General features: G+C 41.1%; 3 protein-coding genes and 1 non-coding gene across 4 annotated transcripts; 1 reads left to right on the top strand and 3 right to left on the bottom strand.

Moving 5' to 3' along the window:
- Positions 1-253: 253 nt before the first annotated feature.
- On the top strand, positions 254-360 carry LOC117059495. The gene has a single exon (XR_004427915.1). It is a non-coding gene; the product is annotated as a U6 spliceosomal RNA (small nuclear RNA).
- A 1693-nt stretch (positions 361-2053) lies between these two features.
- On the bottom strand, positions 2054-11793 carry LOC117057731 (vomeronasal type-2 receptor 26-like). Its single transcript, XM_033168571.1, has 6 exons — positions 11639-11793; positions 9583-9874; positions 7918-8769; positions 6055-6282; positions 4368-4494; positions 2054-2946 (listed from the first exon to the last, which is right to left on the bottom strand). The coding sequence occupies exons 1-6, from the start codon at positions 11791-11793 to the stop codon at positions 2054-2056; spliced, it is 2547 nt and encodes an 848-aa protein (XP_033024462.1).
- Positions 11794-15708: 3915 nt separating this feature from the next.
- LOC117057732 (olfactory receptor 14A16-like) lies at positions 15709-16644 on the bottom strand. The gene has a single exon (XM_033168572.1). The coding sequence runs from the start codon at positions 16642-16644 to the stop codon at positions 15709-15711; it is 936 nt and encodes a 311-aa protein (XP_033024463.1).
- Positions 16645-20907: 4263 nt separating this feature from the next.
- Positions 20908-21843, bottom strand: LOC117057733 (olfactory receptor 14A16-like). The gene has a single exon (XM_033168573.1). It carries the CDS (start codon positions 21841-21843, stop codon positions 20908-20910), a length of 936 nt encoding a protein of 311 aa, XP_033024464.1.
- Between the last annotated feature and the right edge of the window lie 6092 nt (positions 21844-27935).

Raw genomic sequence — 27935 nt, forward strand, 5'->3', positions numbered from 1 at the left:
AAAAAAAGTAGTCATGGGGCAAGAACAGAACATGACTCTTAGGGCCAAACTAGTTGTGATGCTAAATATGTATTAGGAATCATAGTGTGTGTGTGTGTGTGTGTGTGTGTGTGTGTGTTTAATTAGTAGCATGGCAGATGTGAGGTCTGCTACATTTGGGGAGGGGAGTTTTAACTCCTTCCCCACCAGCACATTCCTACCAAAAAATGTTTCCCTTCCCCAAGTTGCTTTTGGCTTATAAAGGGACATTCTCGTGCTCGCTTCGGCAGCACATATACTAAAATTGGAATGATACAGAGAAGATTAGCATGGCCCCTGTGCAAGGATGACATGCAAATTCGTGAAGCGTTTGATATTTTTTAAAATAAAATAAAATAAAGGGACATTCTCATTGATGCCAATGGAAACATTCCTTCCAGGTCTAATGGCAAACTGGAGGGAGTGATTTTTATTAGGACTTTGACATTTGATGAAAGATGTTAACCCTCTCTTCCCTGTGTGTTGCAGTCCTAATGGAAATCATTCCCTTCCACACCTGCAATTAACAGCTGCTTGGTTCAGTGTTTAGCTAGAAATTTGAAATCATTAACTCTATTCAGTCATGTGTTATTATGATTATTTTAGTATTGTGCTGCCTGTTATTATGTTTTTTAAAAAGGTAAAGGTAAAGGACCCCTGACAGTTAAGTCCAGTCGCGAACGACTCTGGGGTTGCAGCGCTCATCTCACTTTACAGGCCGAGGGAGCTGATGTTGGTCCTCAGACAGTTTTTCCGAGTCATGTGGCTAGCATGACTAAGCCGCTTCTGGTGAAACCAGAGCAGCACACGGAAACGCCGTTTACCTTCCCACCGGAGCGGTACCTATTTATCTATTTGCACTTTGACGTGCTTTCAAACTGCTAGGCTGGCAGAAGCTGGGACCGAACAACAAGAGCTCACCCCGTCATGGGGATTCAAACCGCTGACCTTCTGATCGGCAAGCCCTAGGCTCTGTGGTTTAACCCACAGTGCTACCCGTGTCCCTTCCTTATGCTTTTTAATTGTGTTTTTATTATTGATGCTCCGTAAAATGTATTCTTAATGCTATACCTGGCATTGATAAAGGGTGGTACAAACAATAATATAATAATGTGTTCAATTACCCAGCTAGAGTGCACACATTATCTCTGTAGAGACATTAGAGCATGTCTGTAGAAAAATTCCATGACCAACCACTTCCATTCAGTTTAAGCGGAAAGCTTTGCTGTCGGTTAAATGTGTTGACAAATGCAATGGCATGATGGACATCTGCAATATGTGGAATGTTAAGCTTCATTGACAATTCCTGCCATTTTAGGGGACAACATACAATTTCAGAAATTTCTGCAACCTGGTAGGAAGTCACACTTCAAGTAATTAAATAATTTTATAATATTTTGCTGATTTGCTTCTGGAAAAGGTAATGCATCTTTATAACATCTTGGTAAACAATGTAAACACACTTTGTGACATGCTCATTTCTTACATTAAGACTGCACTCTTATGGACAGTTACCTGGGATTAATAACCATTGAATTGAATGGGATTGACTTCAGAGTGGATGCATATCGGATTGTGACATAATGCATTCCAAGAATCACCACTCCAGCAGAACAACAAAATGCATCCTCACTGCAATCATTTATGAGTCAGTGTCAATACATATCATATAAAAAGCAAGATTTAATGAAAAAATTCATTATATAAACAGCTGATTGAGAAACAATAGGACTATAGAGCTGGATGGTTGCCTATGTTACAAATAAAACAGGAACCAAGAATATATATTAAGAACAGTTACTGATGAAATAATGACAAGTTTCTATCTTCACTCCCTGGTTTTATCATGTATTATTTGTGCTAGCTGTGTGGAACACATTCATAAAAATAAAATGGACTGGATTGAAATATATGGTAGCACTGCAATATAACCAATGCCCCCATTTCAGACCCTAGTGTAGGACCACTGTCCCAATTCAATACATACCATAGTAGATACACCCCCCCCCCCAGGCTCTTGGTTTCTTCCATTATTTCACTTTCTTAGCTGCTCCCTGTGATTCAGCTCAGGCTTCAGCAAAATAATATAGCATTTGGGGAAAAAGATACAGCCTAGTAACCCAGCACTGGAAGCTAAAATAGAGAAGATCTCCACAGCTACCATATATTTGCCTTTGGTGCTCAGGTACGTTGGTACAAATGACACCCAAACACTGCAGAACACTAGCATACTAAAAGTGATGAACTTGGCTTCATTAAAACTATCTGGCAACTTCCTGGCTAGGAAAGCCACAGTGAAGCTTATAACAGACAGAAGTCCCATATAGCCCATGACAATATAAAACATGTTGACAAATCCTTCATTACATTTCATGACAATCTTTCCTGCTAGTGACTGCATGTCAACATCTGGAAAGGGGGGAGAGATTCCTAGCCACACTGCACAAATAACTCCTTGAACAAGGGAGCAGGAAAGAACAATTGAACCTGTCATTGTTTTCCCCACCCATTTCCTCATGCTGGATCCTGGCTTGGTGGCCTTGAAAGCCAAAACCACAATGATGGTTTTGGCCAACACAGAAGAAACAGCCACTGTGAAGATGATGCCAAAAGCTGATTGTTGTAGAAGACAGGTCACCTTCTTCGGTTTTCCGAGAAATAAGAAAGAACAGAGAAAGCAAAGCAGGAGAGAGATCAGAAGAGTATAGGTGACATCCCGGTTGTTGGCTTTGACTATGGGGGTCTCTTTGTGCTTAATAAAAGTTCCTAGCACCAAAACTGTGATCAGGGAAAGCATAGCTGAGAGTGAAGCTAAACTAATCCCTAATGGTTCTTCATATGACAGAAAGCTGACAGCTCTGAGGATGCATCGATCTTGGCCTTTGCTTGGGTACCGATTTTCTGGGCATCTGAAACAATTGTCCATGTCTGGGGGGGGGGGGTAGAAAAATATTTTAGTGCCAACTCATGTAAGACCTTGGGGGGAAATATCACAATTACTTCTGAAGTGGATTTGCTGCTCACAGAGAGTACTAGCTTTTCATTCCATGTCAAGAATTGATTTTGTGAGAAGACATTTTAATATTAAACATAGAATCATAAAATTTTAGAGTTGAAAGGGACCCCAAGGGTCATCTAGTCCAATTCCCTGTAGTACAAGAATATTTTGCCCAATTTGGGGCTCAAACCCACAATTTGAAGATTGGGGACTCATCTATACAGTTGCAGATAAAAGGTTTTAAATGTGTTGTAAAGTGCAATATACACATGGGACAGTAAATGGTGACAGTGAACTATGCTAAATTTATTTTTCAAAACGTTTTTTTTTTTTAAAAAAATATTTCCACAGAGTTTTTTATATATATGTGTACATTCTACCCAAGAGTCTTATGCTCTACCAACCTATATTCCAGAAAGCTTATGAATAACAGTATGTAGTGATTATTATTTTCATTGTTAAAAGTGATTGAATAATATTATTTTTATGCTAGTTCTTTATACTGATCAATGCACATTTAACCCTTTACTTTGTGTTTTAGCAAATCTTCAAGTGCATTTTTGTCTGTTTCATTTATTGAATGTTGCCTTGAGCAGGAACAGCAACTCTAAAATCAATCAATCAATCAATCAAGCTGCTGCTAGGTTTTTTGTTATAAATTTAAATTTTCTTTACACACTCTTATTTAATTAATTTGAGCTATTACTGTTTTTTTAATTGCTGTAATCCATTCTGAGATGGATTTAGGGCAGGCTAAAAATATTCTGCAATGAATAAATACATAGGGTGACAACACACACACAATTCTGCATGTATTGATTGTTGCATGGCGTTCTAAGCAGGGTTTCTAAGGTATTTGTAGAATGCAGCTAGAAGCATGTGCAATGTTTGCCATTTATGGATTCTAAGCTGGAGATACGCAGGACAATTTGCTTTGTTTTCATTATGTTGGAGGGATTTCTCTTTCTACACACATTGAAAATATAGTCTGTGAAGGCAATACATGATTCTTGACTAATTGTCTGGGTCGGTCAATTACAGTTAATCATGGAATTATAGATTTCCCAATAGTATTGTCAGATAAAGTCTGATTCACACATCAATGTACCACATGAATTCTCTTATCATTTGATGACCTACAGATAAATGTGTGAAATGCTTTCATTGACAATGTCTGCATTTGAAGCAAGGTAAGTACTGAGATTGCTGAACCAGTTTCAAGGTGGAGTAAACTTATTTTAACACCTTGGAAACATGGCACAAACTTAACACTCTCACCAAGTACTTCCTACTATTCAATGGTCTGTTAGATAAATTGGTGGTATGTGCAGCAAATGTTGGCACCACTAACCCTTTTGGTTTGAAATCTCTCCGTCTGGGCATGGAACACAATCATAGCAACAAAACTTCACCCCTTCTCTTTTCTTCTTCTGATAACCAGGGTGGCAGGAGTCACAACACAAAGAAATAGGCAGCACCTATCAGCAAACAAAGCAAGGAATATGATGGAATCAATGAGAGGAAAACAATCACATTTTTTAAACACACACACACACACACACACACACACACACACAATGAATAAGCTGTTGACTCAGAAAAATCAAATTATATTGAACATTATTACATTACTGAGCCCAATAGTTATGTTTCCAGAGAAGATAAATTACTTGTCTGAGTGCATTATTGTATAGAAACAGGCATGACTATAGATGCTAGAAAGACAAGCTTTGGCCCTTAAACATGTTTTCTTATACATATCCACAATCCTGCCAAAGACAAGGCAATTATTGTGACTAGACTCAGGGATAAAGAGTTGAGACAAATGAAACTGCTTAAAATGGGGCTACATTTTATTACTAAAATGAGAAGTGCATAACCTAAAACCTCAATCTTTTGTCAAATATCTTGCCAATGGCAAAGGGTGTGGTATGGAACTGGAGTCTGGTCACTCCCTTCTTGTTCCTGGGGCCCCATGACTCTGGGCACATGAATCTTAAGAATGTTACATATCCAGCATATGGGCCCACAACCCAGAGTAGTTGTCTTCTGGAAACATTATTCACCTTCAAAGGTGCCAAATGGTGTTCATCTGTTCCTTTTCTCTCATTAACTTCTCCAATACCTTCCAAACAAACAAATCAACATATTTATCTGTATCTACCACTAAACCCCTATCCCAGCATCCAGTATAATGGGGAGGGGGGACGCACAACTTGGCCAATTTGTGGTCCTAAAGTAACTGGAAATCCTGCACTAGAAAAAGGGTAGACTGGGCAGGTGTGGGAAATGGCAATAGAGACCTGCAGATATGTGGTATAGACCTATAGACCCATGACCATGTTCCCAGATGCCAATGTGTGTGCATCTCCCTCATCTGTCTCATCTCTGTATTTGGCTGGTCACAGCAGAACTTCCAGAAGCACCATTTTCTGACTGCAGGGAACAACTATTTCCATGCAGAGATTGATATATTCAGCTTTCCGTTTTTACACTTCTCTTTAGTTTCTGAGAAGGGATGTGGGTGGTGCTGTGGTCTAAACCACTGAGCCTCTTGGGCTTGCCGATCAGAAGGTCAGCAGTTTGAATCCCCGTGATGGGGTGAGCTCCCGTTGCTCAGTCCCAGCTCCTGCCAACCTAGCAGTTCAAAACCACGCCAAAAAGTGCAAGTAGATAAATAGGTACTACTCTGGCAGGAAGGTAAACGGTGTTTCCATGAGCTGCTCTGGTTTCGGTGTTCCATTGTGCCACATGACTTAGAAAAAACTGTCTGCGGAGCAGACAAACACCAGCTTCCTCGGCCTGTAAAGCGAGATGAGTGCTGCAACCTCAGAGTCATTTGCGACTGGACTTAACTGTCAGGGGTCCTTTACCTTTACCTTATTTAGTTTCTGGATACAGTACAAAGCACTGGATTTATCAAGACAAATTATCATCCATTACATGGATCTTGTTATTCAACAAAGAATAGTCTCGAACATTGGCACACCAGTATGGAGAATGGAAAGTAGCTCCCAAAAGCACCCCAAAACTCATACCTGGTTAAAGCTTCCATGCCACACAATTATATCTTCATTGATGACAAATTTATCTTCCATTGGAGTTTTGTGTTCAAACTTTCCAATTTTCACTCTAAGGAATGAGTTATTTGGGGAAATCACTAGATTCACTATGTCAAGGTCAGCTTCCATTTCCCTTTTATCATTAAAGGACACAATTTCTTCTGCAGAATTATTAAACACAACACTTTGAAGAAATGGGTGAAGCTAGTTGAAATGGGTAAAAATGAAACAAAGGGGTAATAACCTATTTGTTTGGTGTGTTTGTATTAAAGAAACTTTATACAGAGCCTCCAAGAGGATGAAAGCAAGAATATTCCAAACAACAAGAAACTCGAATCCTATTCCCAACTATTACCCTAAACCTTATTAAAAGCTGCAGCAACACAAGACCAAAATAAAAAGACACATATTTTCTCAACTAGTCTAAAACAGTGGTGGACAACATTCAGCTTTGACTGCCATGACTCCAGTTGGGTGTTAGAGTCCAACAGCACTCAGAGGGGAATAGGTTTCCCAATCCTTGTTCTACAAAGTGACTCTAAAATATATGAGCAAATTAAAAGGTATTATAGTACAAGAAGAAAAATAAAGTGGGTGGCAGGTGAAGCTTCCTGAATGAGCAATATTCAGCTAAAGAACAACAATGGTAAAGGCCATTTGGAATATTTTTGGAACCTCGATGCTGGGTTTTACAATGTTTTCATTCATTACAGTTGTTTGAAGCTTTATGTAAGTGCAGCCTAAACAAAAGCAACAGCTGTTCTGCAATAGCGGAAGGTGGGAAATGTATGCACTTATTACTGGAATTTATATATTGCTATTTCTCCTCAAGTGCAGCCAAGTTTCTAGTAAAGGTCAGTGGGGTGGTGGAGGTTGGGTGGCATAGTTTGCAAGTGCTGCTGCTGCCTACCCAGGTGGAAAGGGGGAGGAGCAAAGTGTGAGGAAGCTCAACATGATGCAAGCATGGTGGCAGGAGTGTTGGATTGGCACTCGCCATGCCTTGAGCCTCCCCATCTTAGTAAGTAGCAGAGGAACTTGCTGTATGGAAGCCAGGTGAGCAACACCTCTTCATCTGCACTGACCACTACCTGCACTTTCCTATGCTTAGACTATATAAGCATAATATTGGAGTGTATACTTTATAACGGAATTACAGGAAGAGAAAATTGGAAACTATAACAGTTTATCAATAAATAATGTGCACACCACGATTTCACCAGTTATTCACAGATCAACAGGATCTTCGATGTTTGATATTATCTCACTTTGTATTGAGCTTTTCATGACCACAAATGGCTGTCTCCAACTAAGCTTTACACAGAATAGACTTATTGAAATGAATGTACCTAAACTAGTCACAAACATAGTCTTAGGGATGCGAGTGGCGGTGTGGTCTAAAGCACTGAGTTTCTTGGGCTTGCTGATCAGGTCAGCGGTTCGAATCCCTGTGACGGGGTGAGCTCCTGTTGCTCGGTCCCAGCTCCTGCCAACCTAGCAGTTCAAAAGCATGCCAAAAAGTGCAAGTAGGTACTGCTCCAGCGGGAAGGTAAACAGCATTTCCATGTGCTGCTCTGGTTTCGGTGTTCCATTGCATCAGAAGCGGCTTAGTCATGTAGGCCACATGACCCGGGAAAACTGTCTGTGGATAAATGCTGGCTCCCTCAGCCTGTAAAGCGAGATGAGCGCCGCAATCCCAGAGTCATCTGCGAATGGACTTAACTGTCAGGGGTCATTTACCTTTACCTTTAAACTAGTCATGTCTATTAATTTTAATGGGTCTACTCTGCATAGGATTATCACTGAATGCAACCACCAGTAAATTCATTGTAGAAATGTTACCTCCCAAGCCCCAAAATCTTGAAGACTTCTCTTCTTTCCTTGTATTCTGTGCTTGGATCTAGATGAATACATTGTATGGAAAGAATGCACCACAGCATAAACAGCATTATAGATGCTGTAGCTGTGGCCAGTCACAGCTATTTCAAACAGAGATCCAGGAAGACTTTCTAGCCTCTCCTCCCCAGTACATTCACTACCATCCTCCATCAGATCCTGGGAATTTGGAAATGAGCAGCCAAATATTTGCTCACAGAAGTCCTTGAAAAAGCTGTTTTCTTGTGCCCTGCAAAGTTTTATATTCTGAAGAAATTCCTTAAAGCTTAGAAGCTCGTGTGAGTGCACTGTGAACAAAATAGCACCTTGGAACACTTGCAAATTTGCTTTGGCTTGAATGCTTGTTAATGCAACATCGATCTGAGCTGTCATGATCCACAGCTTTCTCCAAGACATCATATTTTCTTTATATACAAGATCTGTTATAAGAACTAACCATGAAATGATCATAGTTTCTCCATAGACAATCAATGTATTAGCTGTGCTATTTGTAAAATGTTGGTTAATGTTGAAGGCCATAGTGTTCATTTGGTTTTCTGTATGCCAAGATGCTTGCTTTGGAATTCTTTCTGCAAAGGCTGAACAGATGCCATTCTGAGAAAGCATTGGTTCCAACACCTGCAAGAACTGTTCTCCACTATCATCATCCACAGCAAAGAGCCCAACCCACACCCATCCAAAATGCTGAAGTAATCGGAGAATCCCCAGGTACTGATGAGATTCATTTGGAACCATGCGGTAAAAGGAAGATAGTTGCATTGTATCACTTTTTCCTGGGGCGAAGGAGCCATATGTCAGCTATAAAAAAAAATGTGGTTATTTCAGTGGTGCCTTTGTGATGGAAAATCTGTCAGTTTCAGTTTCTAATTTTTCCACTTCTAATATCAGTTCTTCACATTTCCACACCAGATTTTTTTAAAAAATAGTCCGTGTGAAAATTCATCAGCAATTTAGTGACATTTCTCTAATATACACATTTTTGTATGCAATGTTGCCTTAAAATCCAATTTTTCAAAAGCAATTTCACTTTAAATCATTTTTGTCAGCAACTTTCAGTAATACGTGCATTTGCACGTGCACTTTGCTCTAGTATAGGCATATTTGAACACATTACTTTGCTGAAGAAATGCATTGCAAAACTTGCAGACGTGCAAATTTCAAAAGATGGCTGTGTTTCAGTTTGCATATGGTTTCAGAAAGTGCAGATTAGGTAGGTTTGCTGTTAAATACAAATCAACAAATTTTCTCCCCCATCACTAGTGATGTGTTAGTAGAGATGTGCATGGAACTGCTTTGAATGTAAAATAATTCCCATGAAAAAAAATGCTCTATCATTGTAAAATAAAGCAACTTGAAATAACAGCAACTATTCCAATAGCATAAAAGCAGACTGTGGGGTACAATTTATTGGGGGGGGGGAATAAGAAGGAAGCCTTCCAAGATGCCAGATTCTATTCCATGCCACCCGTTTCCCCTAGTCTGTCTGTCTGAAGACATTCCTCATCAGGATATGTTCTTTAATCATCACACAATATTTTGTTTTTCTGTGATCCATGCCTCTCTTTCTGTATGGTCTTTTAAAGTCCTCCAATCTGCATGCACAAATCCTACCTGTGGAATCTTGTAGAGACCTAATATGTCTGATATGTGAAAGGAGATGTCTGAGCCAAGGCCACCAATGACAGCCATCAGGTTTTTTGGCAAGTCACACCTGTAGTTGGGGGGAAATCTACGCAAATTGAAAAGCAGGTCCAGAGTGGTACGATAGGTCATCATCAGGCTGTAATAGCTGTCATAGATGTGGAAACCAAGCGTGATATTATGCAAGATCTTTGGATTCTCATTGATCTCATTCACAGCAAACGCCAAGGCTAGGATGTGCTGGTATAACTTTGCCACCACTCTGCAAATGGAGTTACATTCTCTTTCACAAGAGGATTCTACAATTCATACAAATCATTTTAGCACTCTGACGGCCCACACTGCATTTAATTAAGACAAGTCTATACACACAAATGTCGTAAATTTGTTAGAATTAAATGGGAGGGGAGTAAACTTCAGAGAAAAACTAAAATGGTGATCAGAGGAAGAAAGATCAAATGATGACAAGATGGATGATAAAGCAGTGCAACACTGAGAGAATTGGTGAAGTACAACTTAAAAGCTGCATTGAATTATTTAGTTGCAATGAAAGTATGGTGCTTTCTTATATGGAATCAGAGCTTTGGTTTGCCTTCTCTACCTAGAGGTGATCCTCCAAGGTGTTAGACAATGATTTCTGTGAGCTTTGTTATCTGATAAGCTTTCAACTGGAGATGCCTAGGATTGTACCAGAGACCTTTTATATGTAAACAATGTGCATCATCAGTGAGCTATTTCCAATCTACCCACCATGGAAATGCCATGAGAGAGCTCTACTTAGCCAGATATACAGGTATATGGTGATTATTTGGCTTTCTATTGACTTTCTGCTTTTAACGACTACAATGAATACTGTGCCCTCTATTAGTTTGTGCTCTATTTAAAAGAAAATGCATTAAAATATACTACTCTGAAAAGCTTTTCTGAAGTAAATTATACCACACTGTCATTCCTAAGGAGGGCCATTTAAGGGAGAAGGAAAAACAAACAAAATCTTTCTCATCTTTTTCTACATAAGCTAGTTTCCTGATCTGACACTCATCAGTGTTTTCAAACATCTTTTTCAGGCTTGTCCAAAGTGGAGAAAAATCTGGATTTGCACCAGCCTGTCTCCCTATTAGTATAAGGGAATCCACATGATGACCTCCACATCTGAGTGCTGTCCCAGACCTTTCCCTCTTTTACTGTGGCATTTAAAACCCTTGCAAAGTGCAAAAAGTTTAAGATAAATACACACACATGGACATTTAATGGGAGGAAATATCCACATTATTGTTCTGGTGTGGAGAAGTGCTTAGTTTCTTTCCTTTTGAAATCTAAGTTCACTACTTTCTATATAACTTATTCCATCAGCTTTGCTACAGGTATCTATCTTCATGTCTGATTTTCCTCAGGTCTGTATATCCTTGTAGGCAATATTTTCAAACATGAAGCTTTCTACTTACTTATTTATTTAGGCTTTAATTTCTGAGATTCTTTTTAAAGTTCTTGTACCTTATAAATATTATACCTGGCTATATCCAAATGTGGTGTATGTAAAGAAAACATGACCCTCTGATTCCAAGACAGGAAGAATTATGGGAGGAGGAAATGTGGATATACTGTGAAGAACTGAGGGCAACAGAAGAAAACAAAAGTCAGTGATTGAGAAAGATAGGAGCCCTCTTTGGGCATTCAGGCTAGACACATAAGCACAAAGGTATGCTGGTGTGTGAATGAGGTGTTCCTTCTCCAAAGGAGGCTGGGTGTGCAACTACTTCAGCACTGGCATTTATGTATTTAGCATGATGATCTGAAGGGGGCTTGCAAGTGTGTTTCCTGAAAAGTAAAAGTAAGGGATCTTGATCCCAAAGAGGCTTTCAAATATATCAGACAAACATGCTAACAGGCCCATATTGGACCTTTTCATAATATACATGGTGGTCAGGAAAGGAGGTTGTGTGCATTCCCTGTCCCTCTAAACTCATTTGCTGCAACTCGCCCCATACATGCATTGTTTGAGAAGTCTACTTCTTGCATTACTCACACTTGAACATCAAACTCATCCTGGGAAGGGTGTTTGCTGAAGAAAACATCTGAAGAAATGTAAATTATCTGAGAAGCAATTCCACCAATGAGAAGGCTACCTGGCTGATACCACTCATGTGGAATATGGAGAGGATTGTTCATATGGCACTTCATGGTATCTACATTGAATATCATGTGAGATAGCAGAAGCAGCAACACCACTGGTCTCACCATTTTGACAGCAAGGCTTGTCTCTAGACACAACTCTCCTGTGTCCTTCTATAGCAGCAACTTGTTACATGGAACAGGCTACAGTTTATGATGGCTTATTCTGTCAACAGGCTTCCTGAAGATAATTTCTCCCCCACATTGGTAACAGAATACTAGTACTTGAATTGTCATGTCTCAACTATAACATAAACAAGACAGACAGACACTTTGTTCTCAGTTGGTTCTCAGACAAAAAAGAAACCCATAGAGAGCCCAGAGCACAACTCTTAGATCCCAATGATATAGGAGCTTTTATAGGCTTACTTATCAATTTTTCTTCTGGAAAGTCACAGGAGATGAGAACTAATGATAGTGATTAGTGACTGCTAATTATAGGGGAGTTAACAAACTGTCAGGAGTCCAGGTTCCCAGCTTGATAACACAGTAAGCATAGCTAATTAAAAAGGAGGATTTTTTGCAAAAAAAAAAAAAAGATAGCTCCAGGCAGCTCCAACAAAGCCTCTGGAATCATTACTCAAGATGACCCTTCTGGGATCTACAGAAGATATTGAATTTAAGACTCTCATGTCTTGTGTTTTGCTTCCTGTCTAACAACCCTCCCATTCACCAGCTTTTTGGACTATTTATCTTAGCTCCAACCTCTTCCTGTTCCAGCAAACTATTTCCTTGCCCATTTTCGCCTAATTGATCTTCCAGAGAGCTTTGGCTATGTTCCTACTCGCTCTCCATTGTTCCCTTGGCAACCGGCATTCCAATGCCTGTGGAAGTTTCACTGCGCACTGGCCACTGTTCAGCCTGCTGCAGATCTGACTCTCTCTCTGTTCTGCAGCAGGCTGTGGAGTTTCACTAGGAGCTGGCTCCTTCCTGACACAAACTCTGCAAAGGATGGGGTCTGAGTGATGCCACTGCTAGCAAACTCTCCCACTGCTTCCCACTGCTACCCTTTCAATTATATGAGAATTATTAATGTATGCCTCTCCTCCCCCCAGACTTTCACTTGTCCTGGTGCTTTTCCCTGGGAAAACCTGAGCTTTAACTGCTGAATCAGAGCAAACATCATTTGGGTTTTCCATGGATTGACATTTTATCTGATTTAGTGTCAAGAAGCACATGGAAAGTGGCAAGGCAAACAGAAAACTGCACAGACCCATGCTTAGAAAGCAAAGGACAAGGGGAAGACCACTTGAACTCATGCTTCCTAAGCACGGGGCAAGTGGAAGTGTGAAGTGATAGGTCTCAATACAAGCCTTAGTCCATAATAAATGTAACTTACAGAAATGCTCATCTCCATCTGATGCTGATCCTCTAAGAAGATGAAGATGCCTACCTACCTGTTCACTGTTTATTCACAGCAGATTTAATATGAAGAGAGTAAGTTAACTTTGTTCTCAAGAGTATTGCATCATCAAGTTGCATCATTGAGTTGGTCATAATAGTGGCAGCAAATGAAATGCTTCCTGAAAGGTTATTCTCCTCTGTCTTGGAAGCTTCTTCTCTCATGTTGATACGTAAGAAATATGTGGGATAAGTAGGGATGTATGCACATTCTTCAGTCCATTCCAAAATTTATTCACTTATTGTGCAATTGGACTATACTGCAAACTTCTGTCTTCTGTTTCATTACCCATTGATGCAGAAATATACATAATATTTCCATGTATATCATAGTTCACAATAAACAAAAGCATATATTCCAGTCATTAACATATACAGCATTTACAAAACAATTCCAGTAAGTCAGGTTAGCTTTCTGTGTTGGGGTGATGGCCTGGGTGATAGCCCATTAAGATAACAAAGGAAAGGGGGAGAGATGGCAAATGGGTGGGGCCCCAATTCATGGTTAGTTAGACAAAGCAGAGTTCAGAGTTGAGAATGAAGGGATGTGACCTAGAGTAAAGCAGCAAGCTGGAGAAAGAGTCAGAGCAACGTTTGAGAGCAATGCTTATTTTCTTTTTAAATCTAAGGTTGTGACTATGGGAGAAACAAGAACCTTTTGGGGTATTAATGCTGGGAACCCCTCCATTGGAGGCTTAGGTTGTATATATGTGTGAACAAGCCATATATCATAAAGACACTACAGTCTCTACAGTGCTGCATTCCAAAAGGAAATACAAACCCTGGATGAGCACCAGGAACCCTTGGAATCTCACATTGCCCAAAGGTTGGGGTGTGTCGTGCAACTGTTTGCTACTTATCTAAAGTTAAAAGTTTGATGTGGCCATCATGTTTAGGATTCCTTGATAGATTAGGATAACCCATTAATGTGTTTAACTCTATTTTGAAGCCATCTAAGATAGTGGTCACCATGATACCTTATGTTGAATCATACTTCAGTGTAATAGATGCTAGACTTTTCAGAGAGCTGAGATTGCCTCAAGCTCCCTGTCAAGTGTTTACTGAGTGGCAAACCCAGGTTTGCTAAAGCAAATCAAAACGGGGGTGGGGGGTGGGAGACCCTGGCTATTCGAACAAAAAAATAAAATAGAAGGGACTTGGTAAATAAACTGTAAATAATAAATATGCTATCATTCAGCCTATTTATTGATGAAATCTGATGGTTACATTGCCAATGAATATTTAATATTTGCAATATTTAATACAAACAATTCATAAGAAAAAATGCTGTGCCTTATCATAAGTGAAAGGGGGAAAAACATGGGTACAAAAATCAAGGAACCAGAAAAGTACAAATTTGACACAGTGGTATGAATGAGAAGGGCGAAGTCAACACAGTACAGGAAATATTCTCAATGTTATTCAGGGGATTTCTATGAACACCTGCAATGTCAGCCACATTATGCTTCATTGAATGATTAATATCATTTGCAATAATTTGGAAAATCACCTATATTCATATATGGGACCAACGCTTATAAACGGCTCCTGTTTCCTTCTGCCATGTTGTTTGAGTTGAAGAAAGGATGCATATCATAGTATCCCTGCAGACTGGGGGGAAAACAGAGGGGGAAAGCCCACAAATGTATCCAAAATGAATTTCTGCTACTTGAACTAGGATTATAAAAATACCTACTGCCTCCTCCAATTCAGTGGCATACTGCCTTTAAGACTTTTTTTAAAGAAATGTAAGTTGTTTCCTTCACCATATTTAGTGCACATTCGTTCCATAGGATAACTATATACTGTTTGGTCCAGAATGAGTTCTGGTATGTATCCTTTTAGGGAGCAATCTTATTGCAACATCAACCTGCATGAGTCAGGTTAGGATCCCACAGATCTCCAGATGAGCCAGGAGGCTCCTTGTGCATCTATGTTATTGCATCATAATTCCCTATCCTGTGGTGATCCACAGATATGCTGGCTGTGTCCTCCATCCTGGCTAATCCAGGCTAAACCTAATGGCCTGAGCCAAGCCCTGTGTACCTTAAGCTGGTGTAAGTACCCAAAAAGAGTGGCTGGGGAAAGCCAGGCAGATGGACGGTGTATAAACAATAAATAATAATAATAATAATAATAATAATCATCATCATCATCATCATCATCATCTAGGGATGGAGGTTGGTGACTTGAGATGAAGGACTTTGGTTGGAATGTAAGTACGGTCAGCTCAGTCATGTGACCTGGTAGCCCAACATAAGCTAAGCCAGCAAAAATGATGCTGTGACTCATACACTATTTTAATGGCCTATTTTCTCTTTGCCAGGCTTAAGTCATCCAAACCAGCATCAGCTGTGCTCCTGAACAGCATTTGGATCTGATGTACTTTATGCTGTCTTAGCGTATGTTGGGTTTGCTTTATTTCAGTTTCTTATGCCTAGGCTGTTTCCCTTAAAGTACAAACTCAGTTTTTCATTTGGCCTTCCCAGATGTATTGTTTACAAAAAATGTGCCTGTGTTCAGTTACGCAATGAGACTTTTAATTTTTTTAGGTATTAGCCACACTGCGTTCTGTATGTCCTTGTTTCTGAAGCTGTAAATGATGGGATTCAGAACCGGCGGCAACACCGTATACAATACAGCAGAAACCAAGTCCACAGAAGGGGAGGAAAGCGATTTAGGTCTCAAGGTCGAAAACACAGCTGTGATTATAAATAAAGAAAAGACAGTCAGGTGGGGAGTGCAGGTAGAGAAAGCTTTATACCTGCCTTGAGCAGATGGAATCCTCAGCACAACTGAGAAGATGAAGCCATAAGAAACAAAGATGAACACAAAACAAAAGGAGGCCACAATGAGCCCAATGACAAATGGCAAAAGTTCACTAACTTTCGTATCGCTGCAAGAAATCTTTTGTAGCTGAGGCAAATCACAGAAAAACTGCCCAATAATATTGGAGTGGCAGAAGCTTAATCTAAACGTGACCGTGGTTTGCAATATTGAATTAACCATGCTGCTCATCCAGGAAACAGCTGCCATTTGGATGCAGGCCTCCCAGTTCATGATTAGACTATATTGAAGTGGGTAGCAGATTGCTATGTAGCGGTCGTAAGCCATGACCGTGAGCAAGGCAATCTCAGTTCCAGCAAATGTGATCACCAAGAAGACCTGTGTGACACATCCAGCGAAAGAAATCAGTTTGTTGTTTGTCAGTGAAATGGCTATGGATTTGGGTACAGTAGTAGAGATATAGCAAACATCTAAAAATGACAGGTTAGTCAAAAAGAAATACATGGGGCTGTGTAGGTGGTGGTCTAGGGCCACAGTAGTCCCGATGAGAAAATTCCCCACTAAGGCTGTTAAGTAAATGAAGAGAAACACCACAGAATGCAAAACCTGCACATCACGATCATCAGAAAATGCCATCAGAAGGAACTCTGTTGCAGTAGTTTGGTTGTTCATTTAATTTCTTTCCGATATTCTGTGGAGTGAACAGTAAGCTTAAGATGGAGATTCTGCAAAGGGGAAGCATTTGTTCATGATCATAGAATCATAGTGTGCATAGGTAAAAGGACCCCTGACAGTTAAGTTCAGTTGTGAATGACTCTGGGGTTGCAGCGCTCATCTCACTTTACTGGCCGAGGGAGACGATGTTTGTCCACAGTTTTTCCGGGTCATGTGGCCAGCATGACTAAGCCGCTTCTGGAGAAACCAGAGCAGCACACGGAAACACCATTTACCTTCCCACCGGAGCGGTACCTATTTATCTACTTGCACTTTGAAGTGCTTTCGAACTGCTAGGTTGGCAGGAGCTGGGACCGAGCAATGGGAACTCACCCCGTTGGGGGGATTCGAACCGCCGACCTTCCAATCGGCAAGCCCTAGGCTCAGTGGCTTAGACCACAGAATTTGGGAGTCCAATATTGTATTGCTGTTTCACTTTGAAATAATCAGACCCCTCAAGAAACCTGGTTGAGTATCAAATCCTTCAAGGCAGCGCTATATGCTCAGTGAGCTGCCTTAAGGGACTTGATCATGTACTGATCATGCTGAGTGATAGCTGGACTATTCTTTTCCTGGCCACCAATTGGCAGCAACTAGGACAATTGATACTGCTGGCCAAGAAGAACTAGAGATTTGCATTTCATTTAAGAGAACATCCATTTAAGCAACATCCATTAAAATGAAAGGGATTCAGATCAAAAAGATTTCTGGCCACATCAGAATGTTCCAGGCATAGCTGGGCTTTGGCGGTTTAGCTTCCACATCTTATGTCAGGGAAACCATCACCATGCCACCCCAGACATTTTTTTGGAATACAACTCCCATCATTCCTCACCACAGGCCATGTTGACTAGGGCTAATGGTAGTTGTAGTCCAAAATGTCCAGAAGATGCAACATTGGCTACCTCTGTTCAGTCTTTCCCTGTATTTATGGAAGGTAATTATTTGCAGTCTTTTGATTCCTTTTTTAAAGGATGCAACTCTATACTGCCCAAACACCACATAAATAAATATCAATCCCTGTTTCTATTCTCAGTACATTCAGTTATTTTCTTTCCTTCTCATTTCATCCAAATAGAGCTCATTCTAAATTTACTGACAATGTAAACATCAATGTGCTTAGATATAACCCAATCCTTTTGACTTCAGCGGAAGTTATTACCAAGTAAACATGCATAAATTTGTAGTCCAAGGTGTAATCTTATGCAGATTTACCTGGCAGTAAGCAGAACTGAAGACAGGCTTGTGAGGAGTTAACCAGCAAAGGATTGTGCTCTATATCAGGACTGAGGAAACTACGACCCTCCATAATTTTTTGAACTGCAACAGGTGCCATCACCCCGATCATCAGCCATCCTGACTGGGGTGATGAGAGGGCCAGAGGTTCTCACTCATACCATATATTGTTCTTAATGTTGCAATGGAAATCTCAATTTATGGCTAATGTTGATACATGCTTATACACATGTATAATGTATTTCTTTAATGCTTTCTTATGCCAAAAATAAATCCTAAATGTTAAATGTAAAGCTTGTATATATATATTTGTGATTTTCCTTTCCTGAAAGTTACAAATATCATTCAGTGCTGTTGTCAATCTTCAATAGAGGTGTGCAAACAAATTTTACATTTTTTTTCCTATCAGAAAAAGCAAAGTGGTGATAACTTGAGAAATGCATTATCGTGATGAAATATTATCAGATTAATACTAAAGTTTCAGACACGTTATACCATTGTTAGAAGTGAAATATTGAACTTGTAGTGTTGTAACTAGATTTAGACATGCTTAGTGCAGATCTATTGCAATCAATGTGACAGCCATTAGTCATGGCTAACAAAAAACCATTTCTTTTTAAATGGCTCTACTCTTAGCATCATTAAATTTTGATCAGACCTTTATTTCATTCTGGACATAATTTATTAAAATGCTTACCTCAGTCTGAACCTGATCCTCTTTGAAGATGGCAATGCATCTATAGCTGAGACTAAATTTGATTTGCAGAACTGTACTGTGTACTGTGAACAGGAGAGTGTTTCATCTCTGCTCCCAACAGTAGTCATATAGTTGTGAATCACCAAGGTGATCCATAACTTGCATCATGGAATTGTACCTTGGAGATTTACAATGTCTTAATTTACAATCCTTTCTCCAATTCATCAAGAGTGGCATAAGATGTCATCTTTTCTTCCTTACAATAAATGAACTGTTGTTGGTTTGTTTTTGTTTTTTTTTAAAAAACACTAGTACAATTAGCTTCAGTATTCTTCCAGCAGTATTGGGCTATCTACTATCAAGCAACTACTCTTAGTATTATAATGCACTCTGACATCCTCCACTATTTTGCCAGTGGTCTTGTAGAAGAATTTAACAGTTGCACAGCCCTACTAAATACATCTGGTGAATTCAGAAGCAAGTCATCTATCAATAGTCCTATCCTATTGAGGCTCCCCACCAATGAAAAAGTATATTGCCCCTCTATATATATTCTGATTGTGATCCCTTACATTGGCCTCTATTTATCAATGTGTCAAGATCACTTTTGAAGCTTTCTAAAATAGTGCCCATCATAGCTTATATTGTATACTATTGTGCATTCTGGGTGGTAGGGCTTTCAAAGAAGCAGGATTGCCTGGAGCACTCTGTCAATGGACTTGTTTGCTTGTGTTTATATTTACATATTTTATGGTATTTAATATAATATGATATTTCCTTGGGTTTCCTTGATTTCAGTACAGAAATAATTTCCCTGTCTGTTAAAGCAACATAAGACACAAGAATCAAGGTAAACATCCAAGGTATACATTAATAATAAATATGCCACAATTCAACCTCTTTATTGATGAAACCTGATGGCTCTACTGCCAATGAACACGTTTGAAACATTTGACACAAACAATTCATAAGAATAAAGAATCATAAGAATAAAGTTGCACCTTGTCCTCAGTGTATTTTTTTAAAAGATACAATCATCAATAAATTAGAGACGTGTGTATTTTAAACAGTGATGTGAATGAGAAAGGAAAATTCAGCACTGTACAGGAAATCTCAACAGACTTTAGTGCAGTTCTGTGAATACCTGGGGTGTCAGAAGCATTTCGCCTTTCTCAGCAGCATATGTTCTTGTTAAGCAGTTCCTTGTGGATGAATTCAATTCTCAAAAAATATCACTCTTGCTACTACCAAGCTGAATGATCTAAATCTTCAAAATGCATTAATTTGCAGAATTACCAGTATTCAGTGATGGGATCCAGTGATCCCATATGGCTCCTGTTTGTTCTTGCTGTGTTAGGAAAGTTCAAGAACTTAAGGGCCAGTTCATATACTCATTGCATTGTATTCCTGCAGTCTGCTAAAATAACAAGGAGGAAAAGCCCATAAATATATCCCAAAGAGACTTCTGCTACTTGGCCTATAATTATAGAAATGCCAATTGTTGCTTCTCCCCACAACAAATTGTATTCAGCAGAATAGTGTCTTTAAACCTGAATGTAGCGTAATGATAACCATTGATGAGTATTGAGCATGACAGCCATTGATAATCTCATCCTCCAGGATTAATTCTTCTAATTTCCATTTTAAGGCCTTCTAAATTGGTGGCCATCACCATGTCCAGTGAATTCTACAGGCTACGTAAGTATTGTGTGACTGATCTCCTTACCAGAAATTCTGGATTGTAGCCAGTTTAATGAGCAATCCTACAGCAAGATCCACTGGGATGACTAGGGTTAGAACCTGCAGTTGAGACAAGAGGTTCCTCATGCAACTAAAGCATGCCAACATGACTTCCCATCTCTTGCTGTACCAGAATAATACTGGCTTATCCCTACCATTCTGGCTGAGCTGGGACCAGGTCATCTGAGCTGAGCATGGTGAATCATAAACCAATATAAATCCTCAAAAAGGGGTGTTCTGGGAGCATAGCTGCACCAGAGATGTAGGACTTAGGATGGATCCTAACCATGGTCAGCTGGATCATGTTACCTGGAAATTTAACATAAGTTAAGTAGAAAAAAAGGATTGTGTGAGACAAAAACAGGTTTTGCTCTATGCAGCAGTGGCACAGATTCTGAATGGAGTTTCCATCTAATGTGGTTTACACCAGCATAGCTTAGAGTGGGCTTGCTCAGTATAAGGTCCCCCCCACAAAAAAAAACAATCTAACTCTGTCACTTATTCAGTCCTTCCAGACATAATGTTTACAATAATGTTGGTGTGTTCAATTATGCAATGAAGCTTTTTAATTTTGAATGTATTAGCCACACTGCTTTCTGTATGTCCTTGTTCCTGAGGCTGTAAATGATGGGATTCAGAACCGGTGGCAACACCGTATACAGTACAGCAGAAACCAGGTCCACAGTGGGGGAGGAAAGTGATTTAGGTCTCAGGTAGGAAAACATAGCTGTGATGAGAAATAAAGAAAAAACAGCCAGGTGTGGAGTGCAGGTAGATAAAGCTTTATATCTGCTTTGGGCTGATGGAGTTCTCAGTACAACTGAGAAGATGAAGCCATAAGAAGCAAAGATGAACACAAAACAGAAAGAGTCCAAAGTAATCCCAATGACGAAATCCAAAACTTCATTAACTTTAGTATCACTGCAAGAAATCTTTTGTAACTGAGGCATGTCACAGAAAAACTGCCCAATAATATTGGACTCACAGAAGCTTAATTTGAAGGTGACAGCTGTTTCCAGGATTGCATGAACCATGCTGCTTATCCAGGAAGCAGCTGCCAATTGGATGCAGGCCTCCCAGTTCATGATTAGCCTATACTGTAGTGGGTAGCAGATTGCTACATAACGGTCATAAGCCATAACAGTGAGCAAGGCAATCTCAGCACCAACAAATGTGACCACTAAGAAGACCTGTGTGACACATCCAGTGAAAGAAATCATTTTGTTGTTTGTCAGTGAAATGGCTATGGATTTGGGCACAGTAGTGGAGATGTAGCAAACATCTAAAAATGACAGGTTAGTCAAAAAGAAATACATGGGGCTGTGTAGGTGGTGGTCTAGAGCCACAGTAGTGATAATGAGAAAATTCCCCACTAAGGCTGTTAAGTAAATGAAGAGAAACATCACAGAATGCAAAATCTGCAGATCTCTTTTATCAGAAAATGCCATCAGAAAGAATTCTGTTGGAGTAGATAGGTTGCTCATTTAATTTCTTTCAGATAATCTGTGGAGTAAATGATAAACATGTTAAGATGGGGCGTTTGCATACACGAAACATCTGTTCATGATTATGTATATTGAATTCAGTTAAGTGATATGTCTTGCTCTTAGAAATATCTATTACAATTTAAGAATTTTAGGAATAGCTGGCATTAAAAACTCCAAAAGCAAGTTATCACCAGGGGAAATAACTATGTCCCTACAAATAATGAAATAACTAAATAGTAATATCATCTTGAATAGTTTTATTCCAACTACAGTGCTACCTCAGTTTACAAACTTAATCCATTCCGGAAGCCCATTCTTAAACCAAAACCAAGGCGCGTTTTCCCTAACAAGGCCTCCCATCCCCGGTGCCCTTCCACCGTTTGACTTCCGTTCTTAGACCAAGGTAAAGTTCGCAAACCGGGACATTACTTTCGGTTTTGCAGAGTTCTTAAACTGAACAACAACAACAACAACAACAACAACAACAACAACAATTTATTATTTATACCCCACCCATCTGGCTGGGTTTCCCCAGCCACTCTGGGTGGTTTCAACCGAATATTAAAAACAATACAGTATCAAACATTAAAAATTCCCCTGAACAGGGCTGCCTTCAGTTGTCTTTTAAAAGTAAAATAGTTGCTTATTGCCTTGACATCTGCTGGGAGGGCATTCCATAGGGCAGGTGCCACTACTGAGAAGGCCCTCTGCCTGGTTCCCTGTAACCTCACTTCTTGCAGTGAGGGAACTGCCAGAAGGCCCTCGGTGCTGGACCTCAGTGTCCAGGCTGGATGATGGGGGTGGAGACGCTCCTTCAGGTATACAGGACTGAGGCCGTTTAGGGCTTTAAAGGTCAGCACCAACACTTTGAATTGTGCTCGGAAATGTATTGGGAGTATGTTTATAGTTCTTAAACAGGGCTGTTCTTAAACCAACACTTTGAATTGTGCTCGGAAATGTATTGGGAGTATGTTTATAGTTCTTAAACAGGGCTGTTCTTAAACCAAGGTACCACTGTTTATGTATTCACAAAAACTAAAGGCAATTAAGCCTGCTGGACAAGGAGAGACAGAATTTTCCCTTTCATCGGAGGAAGTAATCCTACAACAAGATCCACTGGGATGAGTCTGGTTATGATCCAGTGGCTCTGTGGCTGAGCCTTGTGATTCCTGATACAGCCAAAATACACACTTAACTGCCTCACCCTCAGCTCTTAGAGAATAAACCTGAGAAGGGGGCTCAGTGTGGATCATAAGCCTGTTCACTTCTTTACGTGACTTGCTAACCCAGTGTGAGTTAAATCAGCAAAAACATTCTTTTCAAACACTATTTTAAATACTGTTTTGAAAGCTTGCTTTCACTCTGTCAGACAAGACAGCTCAGTCAGCCCTAGCCTAATTCATGCCAGACTTTCTTTATGCCACCTTCTTGTGTGTAGGATTGCTCTCTAAGGCAGTGGTCCACATATTATGCTGGCTGTGCAAATAGGGAAGCCCCTGCTACACCAGGAAATTGGAAACATCGTGTTTTTTGCAGAGGGAAGACACATTCCTTCTCTGGCAGTGTACAGCTTTCAATAGCAGCTAAAGAAGAGACGACTTCCCCTTCTGTACAGCCCTCATTGAAATGAGGGATATTGAGAACGGAGATAAGGCACTTCTCTCACAACCACAGAGAGTCAGAGCTTCCTCAGCTGAGCCTTTGCTACACCGTACCTTATTCCATCCTTTCCAGAATCATGTCCTTTACAAGAAAGATGTTACATTATTAGATACCGGTAATAGGTGAAGGTAAAGGTACCCATGACCGTTAGGTCCAGTCGCGGATAACTCTGGGGTTGCTGCGCTCATCTCGCTTTACAGGCCGAGGGAGCCGGTGTTTGTCTGCAGACAGTTTTTCCGGGTCATGTGGCCAGCATAACTAAGCTGCTTCTGGCGAAACCAGAGCAGCGCACGGAAATGCCATTTACCTTCTCGCAGGAGTGGTACCTATTTATCTACTTGTACTGTTTGGCATTCTTTCAAACTGCTAGGTTGGCAGGAGCTGGGACCGAACAATGGGAGCTCACCCTGTCGCGGGGATTTGAACCACCAACCTTCTGATCGGCAAGCCCTAGGCTCTTTCGTTTAGACCACAGTACCACCCATGTCCCTCAGTACTTTGCAGCAAAATCAAGTAAATCCAACTTCACTTAGAAAGCAGCCAGGATACTTCTATTTAATAAGTAGTCAACATCTTTTGGTTTGAGACACTTTGCATCATTTTTAATTAATCCCGCACTATACCACTAAATACCATTCTAACCACTTTTATCTTATGAATAAATTAATTTTCCTTCTTATTTCATTCATAGTGAGCTCATTCAAAATTTACTAACAGTGTAAATATCAACATGTTTACATATAAACAAGTCCCTCCCAAGTAAGCATACATAGGGTTGTAGATTTATTTGGTTGTAAGCAGAATTGAAGACACAGAGGCTTATGGAGGAGTCAACCTGTAGATGATTATGCTCTGCATCATGGGTGGACACCTGTGCCCTTCCAGAAATTTCTGAACTGCAACTGCCATCGTTTTACTGTTTTACTGTAAATGTCACAGTGGGAATCCCTATTTATACCTAACGTGGATGCATGCTTCAGCAAATTTCATGGATGTTTATTGTTTTATAAGGAACATAATAAATCTTTATTGCGGTCTGAAGATCCATAACATAGATTCAGAATAAAATACAGATTCATACAGACAACCCCCCGGGAGAGGAAGACCAAGACGATATTTATTTAGTCTTGAGTATGATGATCTTTAATGTCAGGTTTTCTGGGCATCTTAGAGTTAATGATGCAAGAGGCGTTCTGATCCTGGGAGTGTAGCCTTGCCCACTGTAATACGGGCACTTTTCCTTTGTCTAGAAAAAGGGGAGGTTTGGTTTCACTTTCCCCTTCGCCTCATTCTGTGTTCAGTGTACTGTTACTGCTGAATGTGAGCTTGCTGCAAGCATGCAGCTCAAGTCTGGAGGACTTGTGTGTGTGTGCTACTAAATAAAGTCTAGTTTAGTTTAGTAGCACTGGCGTCTGTCAAGTTATTTCACGACGCCACGGAGAAGCAGACCTAAAAAGCCATCGCGACGCTGTGCTTAACTCTGCAATTGGAGAACGCTCGGGACGCAGCAGAAGTGTGCCTGGGCGCCATTGATGTCGGAGACGATCGTAAAGGTGATTGAATGCAGTGCCGGCCAGCAGCACTACTTGGGTCAAAGGTTTTATGACCCAATATCAACACTATTCAAACCAGGTTATGGCTTAATGGCTTAATTGCTTTATTGCCAAGAAGCTACGCTTTGATGGCGAGGCGTCCTGAGGAGATTGATTGCCAGGACGGGAGGTCTGCATGTCTGCGGGGCCGGCAGCCGATAGCCCAGCTGGAGGACTGTTTTGGGCCATGCTTTTGAGGCACAAAGCAGGGAAACCTCGCTGGTGAAGAGAAGCCGTTTTCCGGAGCTGGGAGCTGAGAGGCGAGTGCTGAGTTTGCAGCCACGTGAGTTACCTCAAGCCCCAGGGGGGAGATGGCGCAGTCCCATGAGAGTTTCGTGCCACCTTTTCCAAGGTTGGATGGGAGGAATTGGCAAGATTGGGCCAAGAAAATGGAGATATTTCTGATTGCTAAAGATCTTTGGACTTGTACTCAGAGCCCACCAGTTCAAGCCCCTGCTGCTGAAGCTGCTGCAGCACTTAAGAAAGACCAGAGGGCTACTGCTCACATAGTCATGGGCATAGAGGAAGAGCTGATGGTGCACATAGACGCTGCCACTAATGCCCACCAAATTTGGGAGTGTCTTAAGCGTGTGTTTCAAAGAACGTCAGCTGGTGCCAAACTTCATACAACTAGACAGCTGTTTGAGTTACGTTTGCAAGAAGGAGGCTGTGTGCGTCAACATGTGGCCAAAATGCTGGCACTCTTCAACAAGTTGAGACAGCTGAATGTTCCTTTCTCAGAGGAACAAAAGGTCTATATCCTTCTGAGCTCACTAGACCCCAGTTATGAGACTCTTTCCTTAACGCTGGAGTCCATGCCTGCAAGCCAGTTGAATCTGGACTATGTTACTGGGAGGCTGCAGGACGAACAGGACCGGAGGCAGAGAGAGAAAGGGAAAGCTGTTAAGGGGGGTTGCTTTTTGCCTAAGCCCAGGAGTGGAGAAAACGCTGAGAGCTCTGTTAAAGCTTTTGCAGCTAAGCGCTGTTATCTATGCAATTCTGATAACCATCTTCAGGCAGACTGCGATCAGGCTGACTTCAAAGATGGTTTCCATGGCAACCGGGAGATGAAAGGAAGACCACGTCGTGGGAGAAGAGGACCTTCCAGAGCAAGCAGAGGAGGGGCTGGAGCCCACTGCAAAGCAGCTGCATATGCCTTGGTTGGAAAGACAGTTGCTACCCCCAAGCTGCGTTGGCTTATCGACAGTGGTGCGGGGAGACATCTAGCGCCACCTAGCAGCCAGTTGCGGAACTGCAGGCCGATCCAAGATGCAACTGCAGTCACTCTGGCTGATTCAACCACAAGACCTGTTACCAAAACTGGTGTTATGTTCATGCCTTGTCTTAATGATGACATTGATGTGTATGTTTTAGATGGTATGAAATTTGGTTTACTTTCTGTTTCAGCTTTAGATCATGCAGGTTATCTGGTCAGTTTTGGGAACCAGGTATGCACCATCTCCAAAGATGGGAAACAATTGGTCCAGGTGAAAGGCCATGATGGGGTGTATATGCTGGAAACTGACAACAGCGCCACAGAGAGGGCGCAGGGTGCTGAAACAAGTAATGGCATCTCTGAGGAGACTCAAGCTCAGTATGCCAACTTACCCACGCATGATCAGTGTTTGCATTTATGGCATCGCAGATTCTCGCACGTGAATTGGAAATACGTGCGCAAGCAGGTAGAGTGCACTGATGGTTGTAAAATGAAGGAGTGCTCCAAGTTTCTAGACTGTAGAGCTTGTAAAAGAGCCAAAGTGCATTCTTGCAGCTACCCATCATCTGATAGGGTGACCAAGCAAGCTTTCGAGCTTGTGCATGCGGATCTCTGTGGTCCGATGGGGGTGCCAAGCATGGGTAATTCTCGTTATGTTCTTTGTCTCACTGATGATTTTAGTCGAGCAGGATGGATTTTCACGCTCAAAGACAAGGGGCAAACAGCGAAGGAGATTATAGAATGGGTGAAAGCAGTAGAGGTGGAATTTGGAACCCGCGTGAAAGCGTTTCAGACAGACCGAGGCACAGAATTTACTGCATCTAAGCTGCAGGATTTCTTTCGTGCCAAAGGTATCAAGCATAGAAAAACTGCTCCTTATTCTCCTCAAGAGAATGGTGTTTCTGAGAGGAGGAATAGAACAATGCAGGAGGCAGTAGATGCTCTCTTGTTTGATTCAGGCTTGCCAAGATGCTATTGGGCTGAAGCCTGGAGGACTGTCTGCCACACTCTTAACAGGACATACAGTTCCATGATAGGGACCACGCCCTACTTTCTACTTTATGGAAAGAAGCCCAAGGTCCACTATTTTCGGACTTTCGGGGCAGAAGCTTGGGTTCTTATCCCCAAACATTTACGTAGAAAGGGCAGTCCAAGATCACAAAAGTTGATTTTCTGTGGCTACGAGACAGGTTCGAAAGCCTGGAGATTTGCTTTCCCAGATGGCGATCGTTCACGAGTCATAATCAGCAGGAGCGCTGAGTTTTGTGAGCAGCAAGGCTGGAAAAGGATTCATGGAAATCCTGAGGTGCTCACAGATCCGTTCAGCGATCTTGACTATGAAGATCAGCCAGTTACACCTGCTAGTGGTGCAGAAGGTGGTCAACCTGCTGGTGTTTCGGGCCGCATTCCCGAACACGACCAGGGTGCAGTGTCAGAGGGGGCAATCCCAAAAAGACAGGTGAAGACAGAACCAAGGAGTGCACCCACATCTCCAGAAGTAGCTAGGAGAGGCAAGCGAGGTAGGTCTCCAAGGTCCCCAACTGGGAAGCCCAGTCCAGGGGGACATAGCAAGCGCAGTAGGTCGCTTGGTGGTTCACCAGACGCCAGGGACTCCCAGG

Source organism: Lacerta agilis, chromosome 14 (assembly GCF_009819535.1).
Source record: "Lacerta agilis isolate rLacAgi1 chromosome 14, rLacAgi1.pri, whole genome shotgun sequence".
Lineage (NCBI taxonomy): Eukaryota > Metazoa > Chordata > Lepidosauria > Squamata > Lacertidae > Lacerta > Lacerta agilis.

Bases quoted from the DNA above. Each gene is read 5' to 3' on its own strand.
- LOC117057731 (XM_033168571.1), bottom strand. From the start codon at position 11,793: ATGAAGTGCCATATGAACAATCCTCTCCATATTCCACATGAGTGGTAT. The intron at 9,875-11,638 runs GTGAGTAATGCA...CTCCATTTGCAG, and splicing joins GATGAGTTTGATGTTCAAGT to AGTGGTGGCAAAGTTATACC. The intron at 4,495-6,054 runs GTATGAGTTTTG...GTTTGCTGATAG, and splicing joins GGCATGGAAGCTTTAACCAG to GTGCTGCCTATTTCTTTGTG.
- LOC117057732 (XM_033168572.1), bottom strand. From the start codon at position 16,644: ATGAACAACCAAACTACTGCAACAGAGTTCCTTCTGATGGCATTTTCT.
- LOC117057733 (XM_033168573.1), bottom strand. From the start codon at position 21,843: ATGAGCAACCTATCTACTCCAACAGAATTCTTTCTGATGGCATTTTCT.